At 52.0% G+C, this 15,826-nt stretch overlaps 8 protein-coding genes across 8 annotated transcripts; 3 read left to right on the top strand and 5 right to left on the bottom strand.

Annotated features, from left to right (window-relative positions):
- Nucleotides 1-113: 113 nt before the first annotated feature.
- Nucleotides 114-1,791, bottom strand: HETIRDRAFT_237377 (uncharacterized protein; the record flags this gene model as incomplete). Its single annotated transcript, XM_009542985.1, has 3 exons — nt 114-637; nt 696-1,579; nt 1,640-1,791. Coding segments are annotated over 3 exons (1,560 nt in total), but the record flags the coding sequence as incomplete, so codon positions are not given.
- A 668-nt stretch (nt 1,792-2,459) lies between these two features.
- Nucleotides 2,460-3,751, top strand: HETIRDRAFT_413681 (uncharacterized protein; the record flags this gene model as incomplete). The annotated part of the gene is made up of 2 exons (XM_009542984.1): nt 2,460-2,941; nt 3,001-3,751. The coding sequence occupies 2 exons, from the start codon at nt 2,460-2,462 to the stop codon at nt 3,749-3,751; spliced, it is 1,233 nt and encodes a 410-aa protein (XP_009541279.1).
- A 12-nt stretch (nt 3,752-3,763) lies between these two features.
- On the bottom strand, nt 3,764-6,880 carry HETIRDRAFT_153907 (MFS sugar transporter). The gene is made up of 20 exons (XM_009542983.1): nt 6,750-6,880; nt 6,674-6,690; nt 6,509-6,615; nt 6,288-6,456; nt 6,188-6,233; nt 6,069-6,128; nt 5,890-6,011; nt 5,706-5,832; nt 5,561-5,656; nt 5,483-5,495; nt 5,412-5,429; nt 5,338-5,352; nt 5,209-5,287; nt 5,099-5,156; nt 4,939-5,048; nt 4,840-4,873; nt 4,626-4,788; nt 4,561-4,569; nt 4,450-4,506; nt 3,764-4,396 (listed from the first exon to the last, which is right to left on the bottom strand). The coding sequence occupies exons 1-20, from the start codon at nt 6,843-6,845 to the stop codon at nt 4,200-4,202; spliced, it is 1,593 nt and encodes a 530-aa protein (XP_009541278.1). The 5' UTR covers nt 6,846-6,880; the 3' UTR covers nt 3,764-4,199.
- Nucleotides 6,881-7,033: 153 nt separating this feature from the next.
- Nucleotides 7,034-7,283, top strand: HETIRDRAFT_248238 (uncharacterized protein; the record flags this gene model as incomplete). Its single annotated transcript, XM_009542982.1, has 2 exons — nt 7,034-7,178; nt 7,240-7,283. Coding segments are annotated over 2 exons (189 nt in total), but the record flags the coding sequence as incomplete, so codon positions are not given.
- Nucleotides 7,284-7,331: 48 nt separating this feature from the next.
- HETIRDRAFT_469335 (uncharacterized protein) lies at nt 7,332-9,179 on the bottom strand (the record flags this gene model as incomplete). Its single annotated transcript, XM_009542981.1, has 1 exon — nt 7,332-9,179. One exon carries the CDS (start codon nt 9,177-9,179, stop codon nt 7,371-7,373), a length of 1,809 nt encoding a protein of 602 aa, XP_009541276.1. The 3' UTR covers nt 7,332-7,370.
- Nucleotides 9,180-9,874: 695 nt separating this feature from the next.
- Nucleotides 9,875-12,056, top strand: HETIRDRAFT_378270 (uncharacterized protein). The gene is made up of 10 exons (XM_009542980.1): nt 9,875-10,012; nt 10,069-10,215; nt 10,272-10,496; nt 10,559-10,716; nt 10,776-10,873; nt 10,923-11,060; nt 11,120-11,209; nt 11,268-11,416; nt 11,472-11,639; nt 11,696-12,056. Exons 1-10 carry the CDS (start codon nt 9,918-9,920, stop codon nt 11,985-11,987), a joined length of 1,560 nt encoding a protein of 519 aa, XP_009541275.1. The 5' UTR covers nt 9,875-9,917; the 3' UTR covers nt 11,988-12,056.
- Nucleotides 12,057-12,068: 12 nt separating this feature from the next.
- On the bottom strand, nt 12,069-13,016 carry HETIRDRAFT_413677 (uncharacterized protein; the record flags this gene model as incomplete). The annotated part of the gene is made up of 7 exons (XM_009542979.1): nt 12,069-12,130; nt 12,185-12,254; nt 12,307-12,393; nt 12,449-12,601; nt 12,651-12,803; nt 12,860-12,902; nt 12,961-13,016. 7 exons carry the CDS (start codon nt 13,014-13,016, stop codon nt 12,069-12,071), a joined length of 624 nt encoding a protein of 207 aa, XP_009541274.1.
- An 815-nt stretch (nt 13,017-13,831) lies between these two features.
- HETIRDRAFT_431723 (uncharacterized protein) lies at nt 13,832-15,282 on the bottom strand (the record flags this gene model as incomplete). The annotated part of the gene is made up of 7 exons (XM_009542978.1): nt 14,899-15,282; nt 14,731-14,839; nt 14,533-14,676; nt 14,434-14,473; nt 14,372-14,378; nt 14,155-14,323; nt 13,832-14,103 (listed from the first exon to the last, which is right to left on the bottom strand). Exons 1-7 carry the CDS (start codon nt 15,010-15,012, stop codon nt 13,832-13,834), a joined length of 855 nt encoding a protein of 284 aa, XP_009541273.1. The 5' UTR covers nt 15,013-15,282.
- Between the last annotated feature and the right edge of the window lie 544 nt (nt 15,283-15,826).

The raw sequence follows: 15,826 nt of genomic DNA, 5'->3' as shown, positions 1-15,826 counted from the left end.
TTTCAGCGCGTCTCTCAACCGCACACCGGTGCACACAGCGACGGGGTGCACCCTACTTACTGATGTGCAACGTCGCACAACGTCATGCATTGCATTCAATCCAAAACTCACGAAAAGTGTTCGTATTTTGTGGGCTCGACCCCGATCGTCTTCAACAGACGCGCGAGCTGCCCCGGCTCGTCCACCACCACCTTCTTCCCGTCCTTACCGGCCTCGTCATGCCGCTCTCGCAACACGCTGATCACCTTCCCTCCGCGCCCGAACCTGCCTACCCGCCCGGCGATGTGCAGGTACGCGTCGACCCGCCGCTCGCCCTCGGGCACCCCCAGTATGAACACGTGCGATAAATCCGGCAGGTCCAGTCCTCGCGTCGACGCCAGTGTCGACACGAGCAGCGTTGGGTTCGCCTCGACGCGGTCACCAGCGCCCCGAAGGAGATGCCCGCGCCCGCGGTCGTCCGCAACCAGATCGAGCCCGTGCGCGTTCACACCGAGCATGCGCAGATCATACACCGCACGCTGCAATGGCGCAGACGCGGGCAGAACGAGCAACGCAACGCGCGGGACATCGACAGCGAAGGCAGCCGCAACAGCTTCCATGATTGCGGGATGGAAAGGTGACGGCGTCATCGAATAACCTTCAATCAAACAGCGGGTTTAGCGGGTCTAGAGCGGATATGCATAAATGTCACCTACTGATCATCAGCTCTTCAGGCAGCTCGGGTAGCCGAGCGGTAGGATCATCCACCGGCAGCGCGTGCTTGATCTCAGAGTCGCTCTGTTCAACAGCGACGGCACCGACGGCCCCATCAATATTCTTGACATCACCATCTGCGTTAATGACCAGAGCGCAGTGCGCGACGTTCCGCCCGCCAAGGACAGAACCCTCGCCATCCGCCGACGCGTCGTCGAACAGCGCCTTATCAAACTCGGAAGCCTCTCCGCTAACCTTGATCACGCTTCCCTGTCCCTTCCTGATCCATCCGCTGCCATACAACTGTTGTCTGAGCCCAGAACGGAACGTCGCGCTACACAACACGAGCTGGGGCAGTGAGTCTGTCCCCGGGACTATGTTGTGTCGGCCTTTCTTCTCATCGGAAGTATTCGATGTGCCAATGCGGGGAGCGTAGATGGTGTCTAGTAGAACTTTGGTCGGCTTTGGATGTCGCTTCATCCTGAGTTTGACCTTTTGCTTGGTGACCGAAGACGATTCTCTGGGGACGTAGTCAATAAGGTAATCGACTTCGTCCACTACGACGGTAGAAAGTTCTTGTAGCTTAATCGATTCGTTGTCTTCGTTCCAAGCGTCTAGAATAGTTTGAGGCGTCCCTATGAGGATGAGAGGCGGGGTCTCTCGCATTTTGGCCAATTGAGCGGACACAGACGTCGAAGCGGTCCGAACGAGAGCCTGAGCAACGGAGGATATGGAGAGCGACGGATCTGCCGTGGTGACAATTCGTTCTATCCAGTGAAGAAACTGGAACGCTAGATCCCGATGTGGAACAATGAGCAAGATAGACGTGGACGCGAACTTGCGGTTTTTGGGTTTGCTGAGCAGCGCCAAAACGAGCCCGAACGACCTATGCCAACGTCTTCGCTTTAGCGCGTGTGAGTATGTCCGGGTTCGAGATGCGACGCACTTTCCACTGCCCGTGCGGCCCTTCAACAGCACATCCTTCCCAGACATCACCGCAGGGATAAACTCATGTTGAGCGTCCGTCGCCTGCTTTACATTCGGAAACGCAGCTTTGAGACCAACCACTACGGGCATCGAGAGGCCGAGGCCAGTGAACGGGGGTTTCAATGGACTTCGGACGTTGGAGGGGCCGTCATTGCCTGTTCTCAATCGTCCTGTATTGGGCTTCAAAGCTTGAAATGCACGAAACGCGGTGCTGCCATGAAGGCCTCGGACATGAGTCGGAAAACGACAGCATCGAGAGGAACAAGAAGTGACGCTGGTAGACACGAGAGGGAGAGGGAGAAATGTCATGCGTTGCGGCACGTGAGTATGCGCTGTGACTCAAGGACATTTCGCCGTTTATTGACGTTTTGTAGCCATTTCTTTATGGTTCATTCTACACTAGTCCCGGCGAAATTCTTGGATGCGTTTTGTATCGACAGTTCTAATAGTCGAGGAGAGGAACATGAAAAAAGTCGCAACATCGAGGTCCGGCTTCAAGCATTGTTATAACCTCTATTCAATTTCAGGCACACATCCCTCCGAAAATCTATACACTCATCCAAACGTCAGTAGGATGGTCGGAGGGTCACTGCGATAACACTGTCCAGCGTCTAGACCGAGCATGGGCATGTCGGAATAGACGGAAGGCCAGCGGACCCCAGCGGACCCGGCGTCGGCTTTGAGCCCGCCTCAGCTCGATAGTCCGAACGCGGTGCGCGCTATATAGATGATGCCTGCCCAAACAGAGAATAAACCGAACCCCCCATCGCGATCGCGACATGTCCTCCCCCGGCACAGAGAACGTCGTCATCGTCGGCGCAGGCATCATTGGCGTCGCGACCGCCTACCACCTCTCCCTCCTCTCGCCCACGACGACGATCCACCTCGTCGAGGCCGCGCCGACGCTCTTTCACTCCGCGTCTGGCAAAGCCGCTGGCTTCCTCGCGCGCGGCTGGTTCGCGCCCGCGTCTGCCGCACTCGGCGCGCTGTCCTTCGACCTGCACCGGAAGCTCGCGGCGGAGCACGGCGGGGGCAAGGCCTGGGCGTACAGCCCGAGCACCGCGTATTCGATCTCGGACGCGCAGGCGCCGGAATCGGCAGAGAGGGGAGAGGACTGGCTGTTTCAAGGGACGAGCAGGGCGCTCATGGCCGGGGGTGGCGCTCAGCAGCGCTCGGGGGCACCAGAGTGGTTGGCCGTAGGACGCGCGGGCGAAACTTCCGGTGTAGAGAAGATATCGGATCCGAGCGGTACTGCTCAAGTGTATGTACTCGAGCCTACTCCATGTGCGACTTGTCCAGTATTGATCACGACTCGCTCAGGGACCCTCTCCTCCTGTCCCAGTTCCTCTTGGACCAGGCCCGATCGCGCGGTGTACAGCTGCACCATCCTGCAACGCCCACCGGCGTGGTCACCTCACCCTCCAACGCCCTGACAGGCCTCACCATCCGCACTGCAGACGGCGCAGAACAGACGCTACCCTGTGACTCGCTCATCCTCACCGCCGGCGTCTGGACCCCCCGCGTGTTCTCCACACTCTTCCCCTCCTCCTCGACACGCCTCCCCATCACACAACTCTCCGGCTACTCCCTCGTCCTGCGCTCCCCTCACTGGGCAGAAGACCCCTACACCGACGACTCGCCGCGCACCTCGCACGCCGCATTCACGACGGACCCCGCGGCGGGGTTCTCGCCCGAGATCTTTAGCCGCGCGAGCGGTGATATCTACCTTGCGGGCCTTAACACGACAGACGTGCCCGTTGCGGACGTCGGTGCGCATGTCGTCCCGGAGCCGCGTGAGATCGCGCGCCTGAAGGACGTCGCGAAGAAGATGCTGGGCACCGAGCAGCTGGACATTCTGAGCGAAGGGCTCTGCCACCGCCCCGTGATGCCCACCGGCATGCCGCTGTTGACAGCGCTGAGCGAACACCAAACCGGCGTGGTGGGCAAGGTATGGGTGTCTAGCGGACACGGGCCTTGGGGCATCTCTATGAGTTTAGGTACTGGCTTAGTCTTGGCAGAGATGGCGCTGGGAAAGGCTCCGAGCGCAGATGTCTCGCAGTTATGCCTATAGTCTTCTCCCTGTGGGCACTCAAAAAAAACACGGCCGATGATGAATTAATGAAGAGTTAAGAGTGAAAGATCGTGACACGATGCGAGTTATTGAGGGGGTATGCTGTACAGTAGTAATAGTAGGAACAATACATGCGAACAAGTGCAGCTTTGAGAGCACAGCAGTAAAATGACGAGAACAAGTAAAACTGTGAGGATGGACAATGAAGAGGAGAAGGCAGTATGACCGTCCTGGGGCACGCACGCACGGCACTTAGACGTACCACCCAGACAGGCCATCGAATCGGTCAGGAAGCTCCTCGTCGAAGCGAGCACACCAAGTGCACATTGCACGCACACATGCACGCACAGGTGACATAGGGCATCTACGCCAGAGGCTCACCTCTCATCCTAGACGTCCGCTCGTTCTCGTCTTCTCCGCCCGTGTCGCCGTCCATCCTCGCAAGTTCCTATTCTTCATTGTTCGCGATAGGCTGGTAGGACGCCCGCCCGTCAATCCGCCCCATGAGCCGGCTGACCCACCCGCGGCTCGACGGGGAATCAGGCTTTCCGCGCGGCGGGCTGATTGATTGGTGGTTGGTAGGCATGGTGCCAGACACCAAGGATGCCCGCTCTGAATCGTTCTCTAGCGCTTCTTCGCGTTCGTCTGAAGAGCGCAATGAGCTACTGGTGTCGACGGTAAGATGACCTATGGCTGACCTTCTCCAAAGACGGCGTCCATCTCTTCTAAAGGAACGCCCATCGTTTCAGGATACACTAAAGCGGAGTGTTACCATTTCATTATTCCGCGAGCAGAAGGGGATTACTCACAGAAATACACTATATGGGTGCTACTGTCAGTTTTCACGTCAAAAATCTAGGAAGGGGGAACTCGCCGAGCACAAAACTGCAGGCGCAGAAGAAGCCATGCATGGGATACAATCTCCAGGCTATCGTCTCCTGAAGTTTCGGGGTTACCTCACCAACGAGGAAGTTGAATGCCCAGTTGGTAGCAGTGGACAGAGAAACACCCTTCGCACGGACGGTCAAAGGCAAGATCTACAAACACTTGTTTAGGTGAGAGCGCATGACGGATCAAGGACCACTAACTTCGGGGGGATACAACCATGGGAGAGGCCCCCAACTATATCACGCGAAGCAGATTGATAGAATGCTTTATCGTGTTTATTTCTTTCCTTTAGGACGCACCTGTACCCGAAGAATGCATTGTAGATGATGACACAAGCTACCACCGCGTTCGGCGTCTGGGGAACGTCGATATACATCCACCAACCTGTGGCAGCCAAAGCCATTCCCATCTGTATTCCTGTCTTCAAATGATAGCGGAAGTTCCAGCAAATGCACTTACGACCACAGCTCCGGAGAGCAGGATTGAGCGACGACCCCATCGGTCAACGAGATACCACCTTTATCCACGCTGAGGATTAAACACACACACACACAAAACAAGCAACTCACGTTGGGATGGTGCTAAGCAGGTAAATGATTGCGTTGATGCCAGCCATGAGAATAGCTTGACGACCCAGCCACCCAGCCTCTACGCGATGTTAGCGGCAACACGATCGTCGCTCGGCTCGAAACGCGTACCTTCAAATACATTCGCTTCATGCAGAGGAAGATGTGAGAGGAAGATTCTAACTTGAAAAGAACAAAGGGCTCACGTGCGTAGTACGAGATAACTGCAGAACCACATGTCAGTGAGACAGATTAAGGGGAGTGGAGCATCTCTTACCGTTGATACCGTTCTTTAGGTCGTGTGATCAATACAAAAAGACGCACAGAAATTGTTTAAGATCTAACAAGCACTCACGAGTTGCGCAAAAGCTTGGGATGACATGGCCAAGAGAATGCGACGCTTGTATTTTTTCCACATTGCAGCGTACGTGCGTCCTTCACCCAGCTCCCGCTGCACAATGTTAGCACGAGTAGACGTTCCGTGTTAGAGCACTACTTACCTCATACATCACTCTATCTTTGATTTCTTGAAATTCAGCTTTCGCCACGAGGTCTTCTGGATCACCGCCGTGAAGGTCAGCAATAACCTGCATCCCCTCCTCGTCTCTGTCCACGTCGATAAGCCATCTGTTAAACGGACGTTATCGGTCAGCTGAGCGGAAGATCAATTTGACAGCCACTTGCCGAGGACTTTCTGGAAGAACGAGGCTTCCTGCTGCCAGAATTGCGCCAATGACGCATTGAATAAAGAGTGGTATCCGCCACGCGAGATCGGAGTCGATGAAGGAGCAGAAGTAGTCGATCCACTAGAAACAAATTGAGGGGCGCCTTGAGACATCAGTACAGGCCATTACGACACTCACTACGGAGGATGCATAACCAAAAATGTTCCCGGTGAATTCCATACAGGCCAAGGCTCCACGCTAGAAGTGAGCCGTAATTAGTAGACAAGAAAACGGGGTTGGCGCGTCCTGAGACATACGTGATTAGGTGGGGAGATTTCGCTTTGATATATAGGTACAATTGTCCTTCACAGCACGCTGAGATCGCATGCGCATGGTATAACATAATGAGGAACTCACGAAAGGAGACCGACACCGAACCCACTGATTATTCGGCCGATGATCATGACTGGGATTCCGGTGGTAAACGTCTGAATAGCACCGCCAATACCGAAAATGATGGCGCCTATGCAGAGTGTTCCTCTGCGACCAATTCGGTCACCGACCTGACCAGCAGCAAGAGAAGTGACTGCGCACACGCAGGGTCAGTGGCATGTAAGAAAGTGACTGCTATCCCGTACTGAATGCGCCGATTTCGAGCACAGCTACCATTGTTCCCCTCTCTACGGGCCCGGGGTTGCCAAAGAACTGGCGGAAATGGGGACCTGTGATGATCCCGGACATAACACTAGCGGGTCACACATTTAATGCTTTTGCCTCTGGTGAGAACGAAAAGACGGGCTTACCCTTGGTCATAGCCGAACTGGAGCAGCACAAACGAGTTACGAAAGGAGGACTATGAACGGTGCGAGATGTACTGACCAGAAAGACGCCCAAGCTAGCGAATATGGAGATGGAATAGAGCAGAGGCTGACCGACGAGGCGCCGCCCAGAGGGTGGAGGGGCTGGCTGGGACATGCTGCATGAGCTGTTGGGACGTGGGGTCGACGGTGATGAGGGTTTCGGAGCGACCTCGCCGACCGCTTTGGGTATTTATCGGCTTCGCCGGACGCCGCAGGGCCGCAAGCCCGGTCCCCAGGGTCCGGGCGTCTCATCAGTTCCACACCGTCACAATGCCTCAGTCCGTCATGTCCCTCGACTCTCTCTCGTCAGATGGTTCGTACGACTCGGACGATGAGCGCTTGGCACAGGAGGAGTGGGAGGAGAGCCTAGAGCAACTGGCGCAGCTCGTTTCAGTCGTGCTCCTGCCTTTCTTTGGCAAATGGTTGGGTCGTCGATGGAGTTATTGGGGTGGGTTGCCCTCTCCATCGAGTCATCGCCCTCCCTCTCATCGTCTCACGTCCTTTTGTAGCATATGCTCGATATCTTGAGCATGGCATCAGCCGGCCATTCTTTGTTGGCGAGAGGACTTCACCCGCCGGATCGTCGTGACATCGTTCGTGTGGAGCTCTCTGTGCCAATGCAGCATCTCACATTAGCTATTCATGAATAGTATCCTTCTAATCTAGACGTCGACCCCCAGGCTGCATGTTGTCTAACGTCCGAGGCCAGCTTCCGCAGTGATTCCCCTTCCTTAACTCCCGACTTCTCCATCTCTTTCACCATCTCGTTAGCCATAGCTGTATTCCCTCGCTGCATTAGACCAAGCAACAATATTTGCCAGGTATCGGGCGTCATCACCACCTTAGCGGACCGCATCTGCCAATAATATTGCAGCGCCTGCTGCAGCCCCCCCGGCTGCGGATTTGCCAAACATGCCTTGATGAGGATGTGATACGCTACCCTGTTGAGGGCGATCTTGCGCTCCTTCATCTGCTTCGAGATGTAATCTGTGTGCTCTTCCAAGAGAGCTCTGTCGAGATCGGGCCAGCGATAGATATTGCTGAGGAGGCTGGTATATGTCACCACATTCGGATGGACTGCTGGGTCCCCATGTTCCTCCATCATCCGTAAGACGTCCACCGCAGCCTTGAGATTCGACTCAGTTCGCTCCTCTAACAAGTTGGCAATAATGGTGCTGTAGGTCACGACATTTGGCTTAATGCCATGTGATCGCATGATGCGAATCGTCCTGTCAATGGCTTCCTGTCTGTCAACGAGGCGAAGTAATGACGATAGTAGGGTGGAAAATGTGAACACGTCGCCACGCAAACCGTCAGCGGCAATGGCCTGTAACGTTGCGGAGATGGACTTGTAGTCACGGAAGCTGTGGTGATGGGCCAAGAACGTGTTATACGTTGCTGTGTCTGGTTTTGGACCATGCTCCTTCATCCAAGCTACCAAATCCCGAGCTTCGGCATCGCGAGAATTCGACAAGTATCCCTTGATCATGGTATTAAATAAAGGTGTACAGTCGGCCGAGGGGTTTGGCGTTCGGCGCATGAATTCGTTAAATTTTTCGATGGCGTTCGACAGTCTTCGTGCCTTCAACAATACGAACACTATGGCTTGATATGTCGAACTGTCGGGAACAATCCCAGCCGCGATCATAGTCTGCCACATTCCGAGAGCGTGATCGGCTCCCTTTAGTTGACCGACGCCCTGCAAGAGGACAGTCCAAACGGCCACTGTTGGACGAAATCCAAACCGGATCATGTCCGCCCACACCGTCTCAGCCAAGTCCAGTCTATCCAATTCCACGAAAGTCTTGATGAGATGTGTCCAAGTCGATTCCCCGATCACGACCGGTCGTATATCTGACACCTGGGACGGGTCAGTCGTCAGCCAAGGGTGTTCGGGGGAAAACCCGCTGATGATATTATCATAGAGACGCTTCAATGCCGTTTGAGTCGAATTTTGCGACAAGTTTGTTACCTGGTGGCGCAGGGATATAGGACTAGACACAAGTCTAGCAGTTGCAGCTTGTTGAATGAAAATGGTCGCTCTCTCTTGCTGAGAAGGATTGTGTTTTAGGACGGGTAGGAATATGGGCACGCTGAGGGAAGAGATTCGAAAGGGAGACTTGAGAGCCGTGCGAATAGCGCCTGAAAAATCATTGAGCATCGCATGAGCAGCAATTGCTGCGAGCAGGATTTCTGAGCCCCCTGGAAATCGATCGGGACGGACCGAGGTCGATGTGGAGGCAAGCGGCCCCTCTTCCTCGTCTCCTCTCGTTTCCGCATCTTCTTCCTCTTCCTCTGCAATCACATGGTCCGCCACACCTTCTGATAGAAGCTTGACGAACCTCTCATATAATGACAGTATAGCCTGGGCATCGTCGCGTTTGATATACGCTGCTAAACACCCCTTCAGACCCTCTGGAAACCGCCCAATGGCACAAGAAAGAGCCATTTCCTCGAGTAACTCTTTGGTCTGGTCATCCCAGGGTTTCTTCGTGTTTGATGAGCAGGTATCTGCTACGAGTTGAGAGCACATTTCTAGGTCTGATGGTCCGAGCAAGTGCAGCACCTGCTTGTTGCCTAGTTGCTTCCATATTGTCCATGCTGCACCAAGAGATCTCTTCCGAAGAGCGCTATGAAGCCTCTGGGTTCCAGAATGAACGGAAAGGCTATCCCAGCTTGTCTCTGGACGAAGAGACACAGGCTGGAGGAGTGATGGGCGCAGTTTGGAGGTATCGACCCTGTCGCTATCGCCGGAACGCAAAGAGATAAGCTTTGACGCGTTCTCTAACTGCGGTTGTGATGAGGACCGTGTATTGTTTTGAGGTGGCACAACCGAGCGAGGCTTGACCTTTGAGCTCTTTGCCCTGCGAAATGGTATGTTCGGTACGAGGAAGTCTAGGACGCCGTGTGGTTTACCAACAGAACGGATGAGCATTCGAAAAGGAACGACTATGGATAGACCAAGTAGCCGAGTTAGCTCGGCTAGATGAAGGTATACTGTGTGACTATTGAGACCTACGTATCCCGGAACTTGATGGTCAGTTGGAGGAATCAGAGCCGAGTTCAGCTAACCAAATGGGCTGCCGAAAGGTCACGTGGTACCCCTCACTGTAGTAGACCACAACTCGGGCTTACGGGTTGGCACAGACGGAATCCTTGCTATATTGTCGTTTTCTTTACCTTCATCATGGGCCATGGAAACTCGAACAAGTTGTATATCACCCATGCCGAGCACTCGGGGATGTTCGGCCAGCATACGGCATCGTCTGCAGGATTCAGAGCGTACGTGCATGATATTCTCCTGGTGTTGTGCGCTACTGATGGTTTCCGCATCACAGAAAACAGGAAGGCCCTCATCCTGCTTCCCTTACTCCATTTGACTGCTGCGCTCTTTCTTTCCAACCATTTTCACATCCCGTTTGTGCTCGCAACTCAGATGGGACAGGGAGTGTCTTCGAGTTAACCAACATCATCCCGTGGCTGAAGTATGACCGTTTCATCTCTACCGCATCTCAGAATAACGCTCATGATCTGCTTCAAGACAGCATGACAACACGAATCCTCTCACGAATGAACCATTGACACCCGCCGACCTCATCTCTCTGAATTACTCGCGGAAGTCCTCAGGCGAATTCCACGATCCTATCTCGTTCAAGCCATTTAGCGAGCACTCGCATATTGTAGCTATTGCTAGTACCGGGAACGTGTTTCTAGCAGACAGTGTGAAGGGAGGAAAAGATCTGGTTAACGACGTGCGGTTCAAAAAGTGCGTTTACTTTGTTGAGCTCACAGTGACCCTTGGCCATTCATTTACTTGTTCATTTCCAGAGAAGATGTCATCACATTGCAGAACCCTCACGGTCTACCACCTACGTCTATTTCATCTGCTAAAGCAACGTCGTCTGTTGCAAAAGACACAAGTGCTGTAACAAAATCTGTAGCAAAGCCTGGACCAGTGGTCAGCATTCAGAAGGAAACTGTTCCTTGTACGAGGAAATATATTCCTCATCTGGCAATCATTCATTAATTCTGTATTGATTTCAAGGGAATGTCTCACCATATTCATCTGGCCTTCCTGGGGCCTCTTTAACTTCAACTTCCGTAGATCCGCAAGTCTCATCATCGAAGTTGGTTTGGGATGAGGTTCGTATATCTACCTTGGTCGTTAACTTGTGCTGATCACCGTCATCAGGAAGAGCTGATGTTTGAAGACATCTCTAAGCCATTAAAGGGTAAAGGTAAGGAGAAAGACGTAGGAAAGCGACGCGCATATGTGCGTGTCGTTACAAGCCTGGGTGGAAGCTTAAACCTGGAGCTATTCTGCGAGAAGGTGCGTACATCTAACGATATCGTTGTTTTAAGGGTTGAGTAGACAAAGGCATCTGATAGGCACCCAAAACTTGCTACAATTTTCTCATGCTGGCTCGACAAGGAAAATACAAAGACTGTCTTTTCCATCGACTAGTTCCAGGATTTATGGTCAGTTATTGCACGACATCACCATTCATGCTCATAATAGAAGCTTTCTGCGTTTCAGATTCAAACGGGAGACCCCACCGGTACAGGCTCTGGAGGCCAGTCGTACTGGGGAACACCATTCCGCGATGAATATGACATGAAAGGTGCAGCCAAGCATGACAGCAGAGGTGTCATTGCCATGGCTAATAAAGGGGCAAGTACGAATGGGTAGGCATTGATTACTGAAGTTTGTCAAGTAAACGATATTTATTACTTTTACTAGCTCGCAATTCTACGTCACATTCAGAGCTACACCACACCTTGACAAGAAGCACACAGTCTTTGGCAAGCTGGTAGGGGGCGAGGACGTTCTTGACACGCTAGAAAAGCTGCCCCTCAAAGATGGCACCGAGCGTCCCGCAAAGCCCGTCAAAATCACTGAGGTTGTCATGTATGTATTCTTCCGGCTGGCACGAGACTTTATCTAACACTCCACTCTTCTCGTAGCTATCAAGATCCTTTTGAGGATTATAAAACACGTCTAGCAAAGAAGCTTTCCAAGAGGGCTGAAGCAGAAGAAAGCGCGCGAACACCAAAAGTTACAGAAAAGAAAGGAGACGATGTCAATTGGTTCGGTCTCAAGGTAGGGGTTGAGTCAGTCGTTGGGACGGTTGGTGCAGGCGGCGGTGTTGGCAAATATCTTCACTTGAAAAGACCCGCCGGCCCCGCAGGAAATGTTCATGGAGAGCAAGAGAGCAAAAAACGCAAGTTGGGCTTCGGGGAGTTTGAGAATTTCTAAGATTGTCATGGTGTATTTTTACATAGGTATATTTACAGACACTTAATATACATACAAGCCGCGCTCGATAAGAAGTCAGTATCATGCAGCAATAGGGATGCGCTCTCTTCCTTGTTGCGCATCGAGCTTCCCAGCTTCCTCTGCTACATGTAGTAGTAATCGACAAACTAGAATCGATAAAATATCAGTGAGCTCACCTTCCGAGACAGGTTCTGTTGTCGGCACCGAGGGTAGCTCTTGATCCTCCTCGTGAGATTGCTCCAGAACCTACCGAAGGATTATCAAGTAACCACAATAGTTGTATGCGATATTCACGTACCGCCTGTTCTTGCAGTGCTTTGAGCTCCTCCTGAACAGCATCTTCTTCGTCTAACGTTAAACTGTTGGATAGTAGTTCTCCGATTTCCTAGAATGCCTGAGTATCAGACTGGACTCGTGGTCGACGAAGATATCTGAACTACCTTCTCATATGCTCTTGCCTCAGCCGTCTCATCCAAGAGTTTCTCCACGCTCTCGATATTCATCTCTTTGTGAATTTCTCTCAAAACTTCATTACCTTGCTTCAGACCATGAAGAACAGAGACTTCGACCAGCGAAAACTCTATGGTTGATACCTGCAGACAATAAGAAGGTTGTCTAGTGGGAGCCATGGGGATAACGCACTAGCTGCTCCAGGTTTTCCAGCTGCCCATCCGTCTTGACTAGCAGACTTTCCTGGTATTTCCGACGCCGTAACGCGAATAGTGCGCGATCTTTCTGACCTGCGGCCAGTTGCTGCTTGGCTATCTCATGTTCACGATTCAGGATAGTCTGGATCTGTTAGTGAGATATGAGCGTCAAAACTGAAGCCGAATGAGCGCGCTGCGAATAACCTTCTTCTGATATTGTTTGAGCTTATCTCGCTGAAGCTTCAAGCTGTAGGGTCACTTTGAAGGTCATGAAGGTAGCCGAAGCTTGAAGTTCATAGACATACTCGAGGATAGCCCGGTCTTGCGCTGTGACTCTAGGAACGGATTGATTCCCACCCATCTATTGCAGGCTTGAGGGCATGGATCAATGGGACACAATCGTCGAAGGCGCAAGTAGTGGCCTGAATAGACCAGGTTATGACGTTGCTGAAGTGCTACTGATCGTGGGAAACATGCATCCGCCTCGGCCCACTTGCAGTACGGCATCGCGTCTATATAACAGCCAGGATTGCTCGTTCGGTCGCTGTTACTCGTGCAAGATATGAAGAACACATAGTTCAGAATGCAGAATAACACAAAACTCGGAATGATGCAAGTATAGCTAAATCTAGTACAGCAAGTAGAAACCCCCACGAACCGAGACACAAACACCCAAAGAGGCAAAGATCAGTCAAGCCCGGAAATATACTTTATACCATGTTTTGGAAAGACATATGTCCACTGGAAGAGATAGATGGTAACCGTACCTCCTTGACTTCAACCACATCCTCCTTGGAGTCAAACAGACGGCCCTGGAAAGATGGTGGTACGGAGAGAGGACCAGATCTGCTGTCTGTGGTCGCTATGTCCGCCATAGACAGTTGCGCACTGTTTGGTCGCGAATAATTAGGTGAAAAAGCGATGCTCATGAGCACCTCGGGTGGCTCGTGGCGAGGGAGCAAGAACGGCCGCGTCACAGTGTAGAGGATGACCTCGAACAGACCAGACATACAGAAGATGGTGTCCGAGACAACCGTTGCAGAAAGCGGAATGTCTCTGTGAGCAAAAGCACTATATCGCACAATGGCAATAGGAAGGACCTGACACAGGAGATCAGAGGCCATCAGTGGATCGTTGTGGAAGTACCTTACCGTGATTGTATATATTGCGGGGTAGCTAAAGTACATATTGTTCAGCTCGGGTTATCGAGTGAGCCGCTTCGGAAGAAGACACCCACAATAGCATTTTGAGAGCCAATCTGCTACGCGGAAGCGTCTCTGTTTTAGTTTCTTCTGGTATTCGAAGAGCCCATCCTTCTAAGACGAAAGACCCTCTTAAAATAAAGTAAAGAGGGACGTAGAGCACTATGCTGAAAAATGCGGCAGTCCACATCCATACGTAGTCCAACACTAGCCTTTGGACATGATACTCAGCTGCAATCCAACACCCTTTTGATACATTAGCAGACGACAACGCGCGACGTCGGCATGATGACTTACAGGATCCAGTGTTCCCATAAAATCGATTTGCGCCATTGACGCCTATATTGATGGCAACGGCAAGAATGATAAAAATCCACACGATGACGACCGCGACTAGATATGATCGTGGCCTTCTGTATGGTTTCCAACGAAATGCCAGGACGATAAAAGTGTACACGGTGATTGTCTTCAATCAAGCTTAGTACTGCTTAGTTTTGAGGTAAAGAAGACTTACGAGGGTTCTGTAAGACTTCATAAACGAGGGTACGTAATAACTAGGCACCATTGGAGACTCACGAAAGAGCAGTGCCAACATCTCCCACATGTTTCATAATCCCTGGCGATGATATGCAGGTCATCGACGAGAGCGCAATATCTGTGCAGGAATCTAGATACCTTGAGCGGTGCAGAATGGACCTTCGGTCACTCTCTGGATAGAATAGGTCCATGATATTAGTTCCAGAAGGCCCAACCAGATCGTACAATATGGGCAATGGGTACTTACGGCCTCTACTATCCATCTGATGCTCAGCATCCCACCTGAAGGATATCAGATACAGAAATACATATACAGTTTAAACTCGCAAAACATACCAGCGGACTGTATCAAATCACAAAGCATGAGGTTGAGGAAGTAGTAATGTAGCGGACTCTCGATCCTCCATCGCTGGTGAGCTCCTTTTCGTATCGTGGAAGCACTGTACTGGCGACCGGCTGCATGTCAGGATACCCTCCCCTGAACAATAACAATGACTGACGAACCACAAGGTAAGATAGGAGAACGAGAACAGCGGATGCAGAAAGAGAGGAAGCTTCGACTATGAACAAAAGGCCAAAACGCTCTTCGACAGACAATGGCGGGGAGGTGGATGCCATCTGTATCGCGGAGGATGGTTGGGGGTGAGATACGAGAGTCAAATGTATAGCTGACGCTCATGCCAGTGGCAGCTTTAGATAGCGCGTTAATTGAGGGCACAGGCGCGATAACAGACCGCACGCCTCCGCAACTCTCCGCAGGCTCCATAAAAGACATCTGCATTCCCCATCTTGACGCGCTAAACTTTATACTGCCAATAGGTGCTTAGACATTGGGACTGGATGTACTGTATACCCGGGCCAGTCGAGAGGTACGACTGAATTTGCCGCTTCAGCTTCAGCCTTGGTGTTTTGTTCGATGACATACGACAACGCCCTCTTCGAGTACATCTGTTGTGGCATGCTCCCCGAGGATCGGCAACCATAAAGCTGACTCTGAGCTCTGATGACCTGTCAACGATGGATGTCTGCTTGGTCAAGAGGTGGACATACCGTGGACATCCAAGGCCATAATAAGTTCATACCGCTGCAAAAGGAACGAGAATTGTTCGTGCCTGTATCTGCCAGTTTTTATGAGTGTAGATGGTGATACTGCAAGAATCAGAAAACCCGGACGGATGACAGAAACATGACAGATTCCTCGTGGCCTTCCGTGAATCAACGAATCCAGCTAACTACCAGGAAGAGACGCGAATGTTCTCCAAGACTGGCGGTAGACCCAAGCAAACCCAGACATATCCCACTGCCAAAGCGGCGGGGCGGCACCATCTTGGGAGGAAAACCTATTCAATAAGTAAGAGTGTGGACGACCGCCGCACCTCATAGTGTGCTTAAAGTTGCCGAACATGGTTCCGTCCCAAGGCCGAAGGCCAAT

This window comes from Heterobasidion irregulare (assembly GCF_000320585.1).
Source record: "Heterobasidion irregulare TC 32-1 unplaced genomic scaffold scaffold_01, whole genome shotgun sequence".
NCBI lineage: Eukaryota > Fungi > Basidiomycota > Agaricomycetes > Russulales > Bondarzewiaceae > Heterobasidion > Heterobasidion irregulare.
This window is presented reverse-complemented; position numbering and strand designations above follow the sequence as displayed.

Coding starts and splice junctions, on each gene's coding strand:
- HETIRDRAFT_153907 (XM_009542983.1), bottom strand. CDS start 6,845: ATGTCCCAGCCAGCCCCTCCACCCTCTGGGCGGCGCCTCGTCGGTCAG. Junction 5,833..5,889: donor GTTCTTCCAGAAAGTCCTCG/GCAAGTGGCTGT, acceptor TCCGTTTAACAG/ATGGCTTATCGACGTGGACA. Junction 5,049..5,098: donor TGCTCTCCGGAGCTGTGGTC/GTAAGTGCATTT, acceptor ACAGGAATACAG/ATGGGAATGGCTTTGGCTGC.
- HETIRDRAFT_378270 (XM_009542980.1), top strand. CDS start 9,918: ATGGGCCATGGAAACTCGAACAAGTTGTATATCACCCATGCCGAGCAC. Junction 10,013..10,068: donor TCGTCTGCAGGATTCAGAGC/GTACGTGCATGA, acceptor TCCGCATCACAG/AAAACAGGAAGGCCCTCATC. Junction 10,874..10,922: donor CGAAGTTGGTTTGGGATGAG/GTTCGTATATCT, acceptor CACCGTCATCAG/GAAGAGCTGATGTTTGAAGA.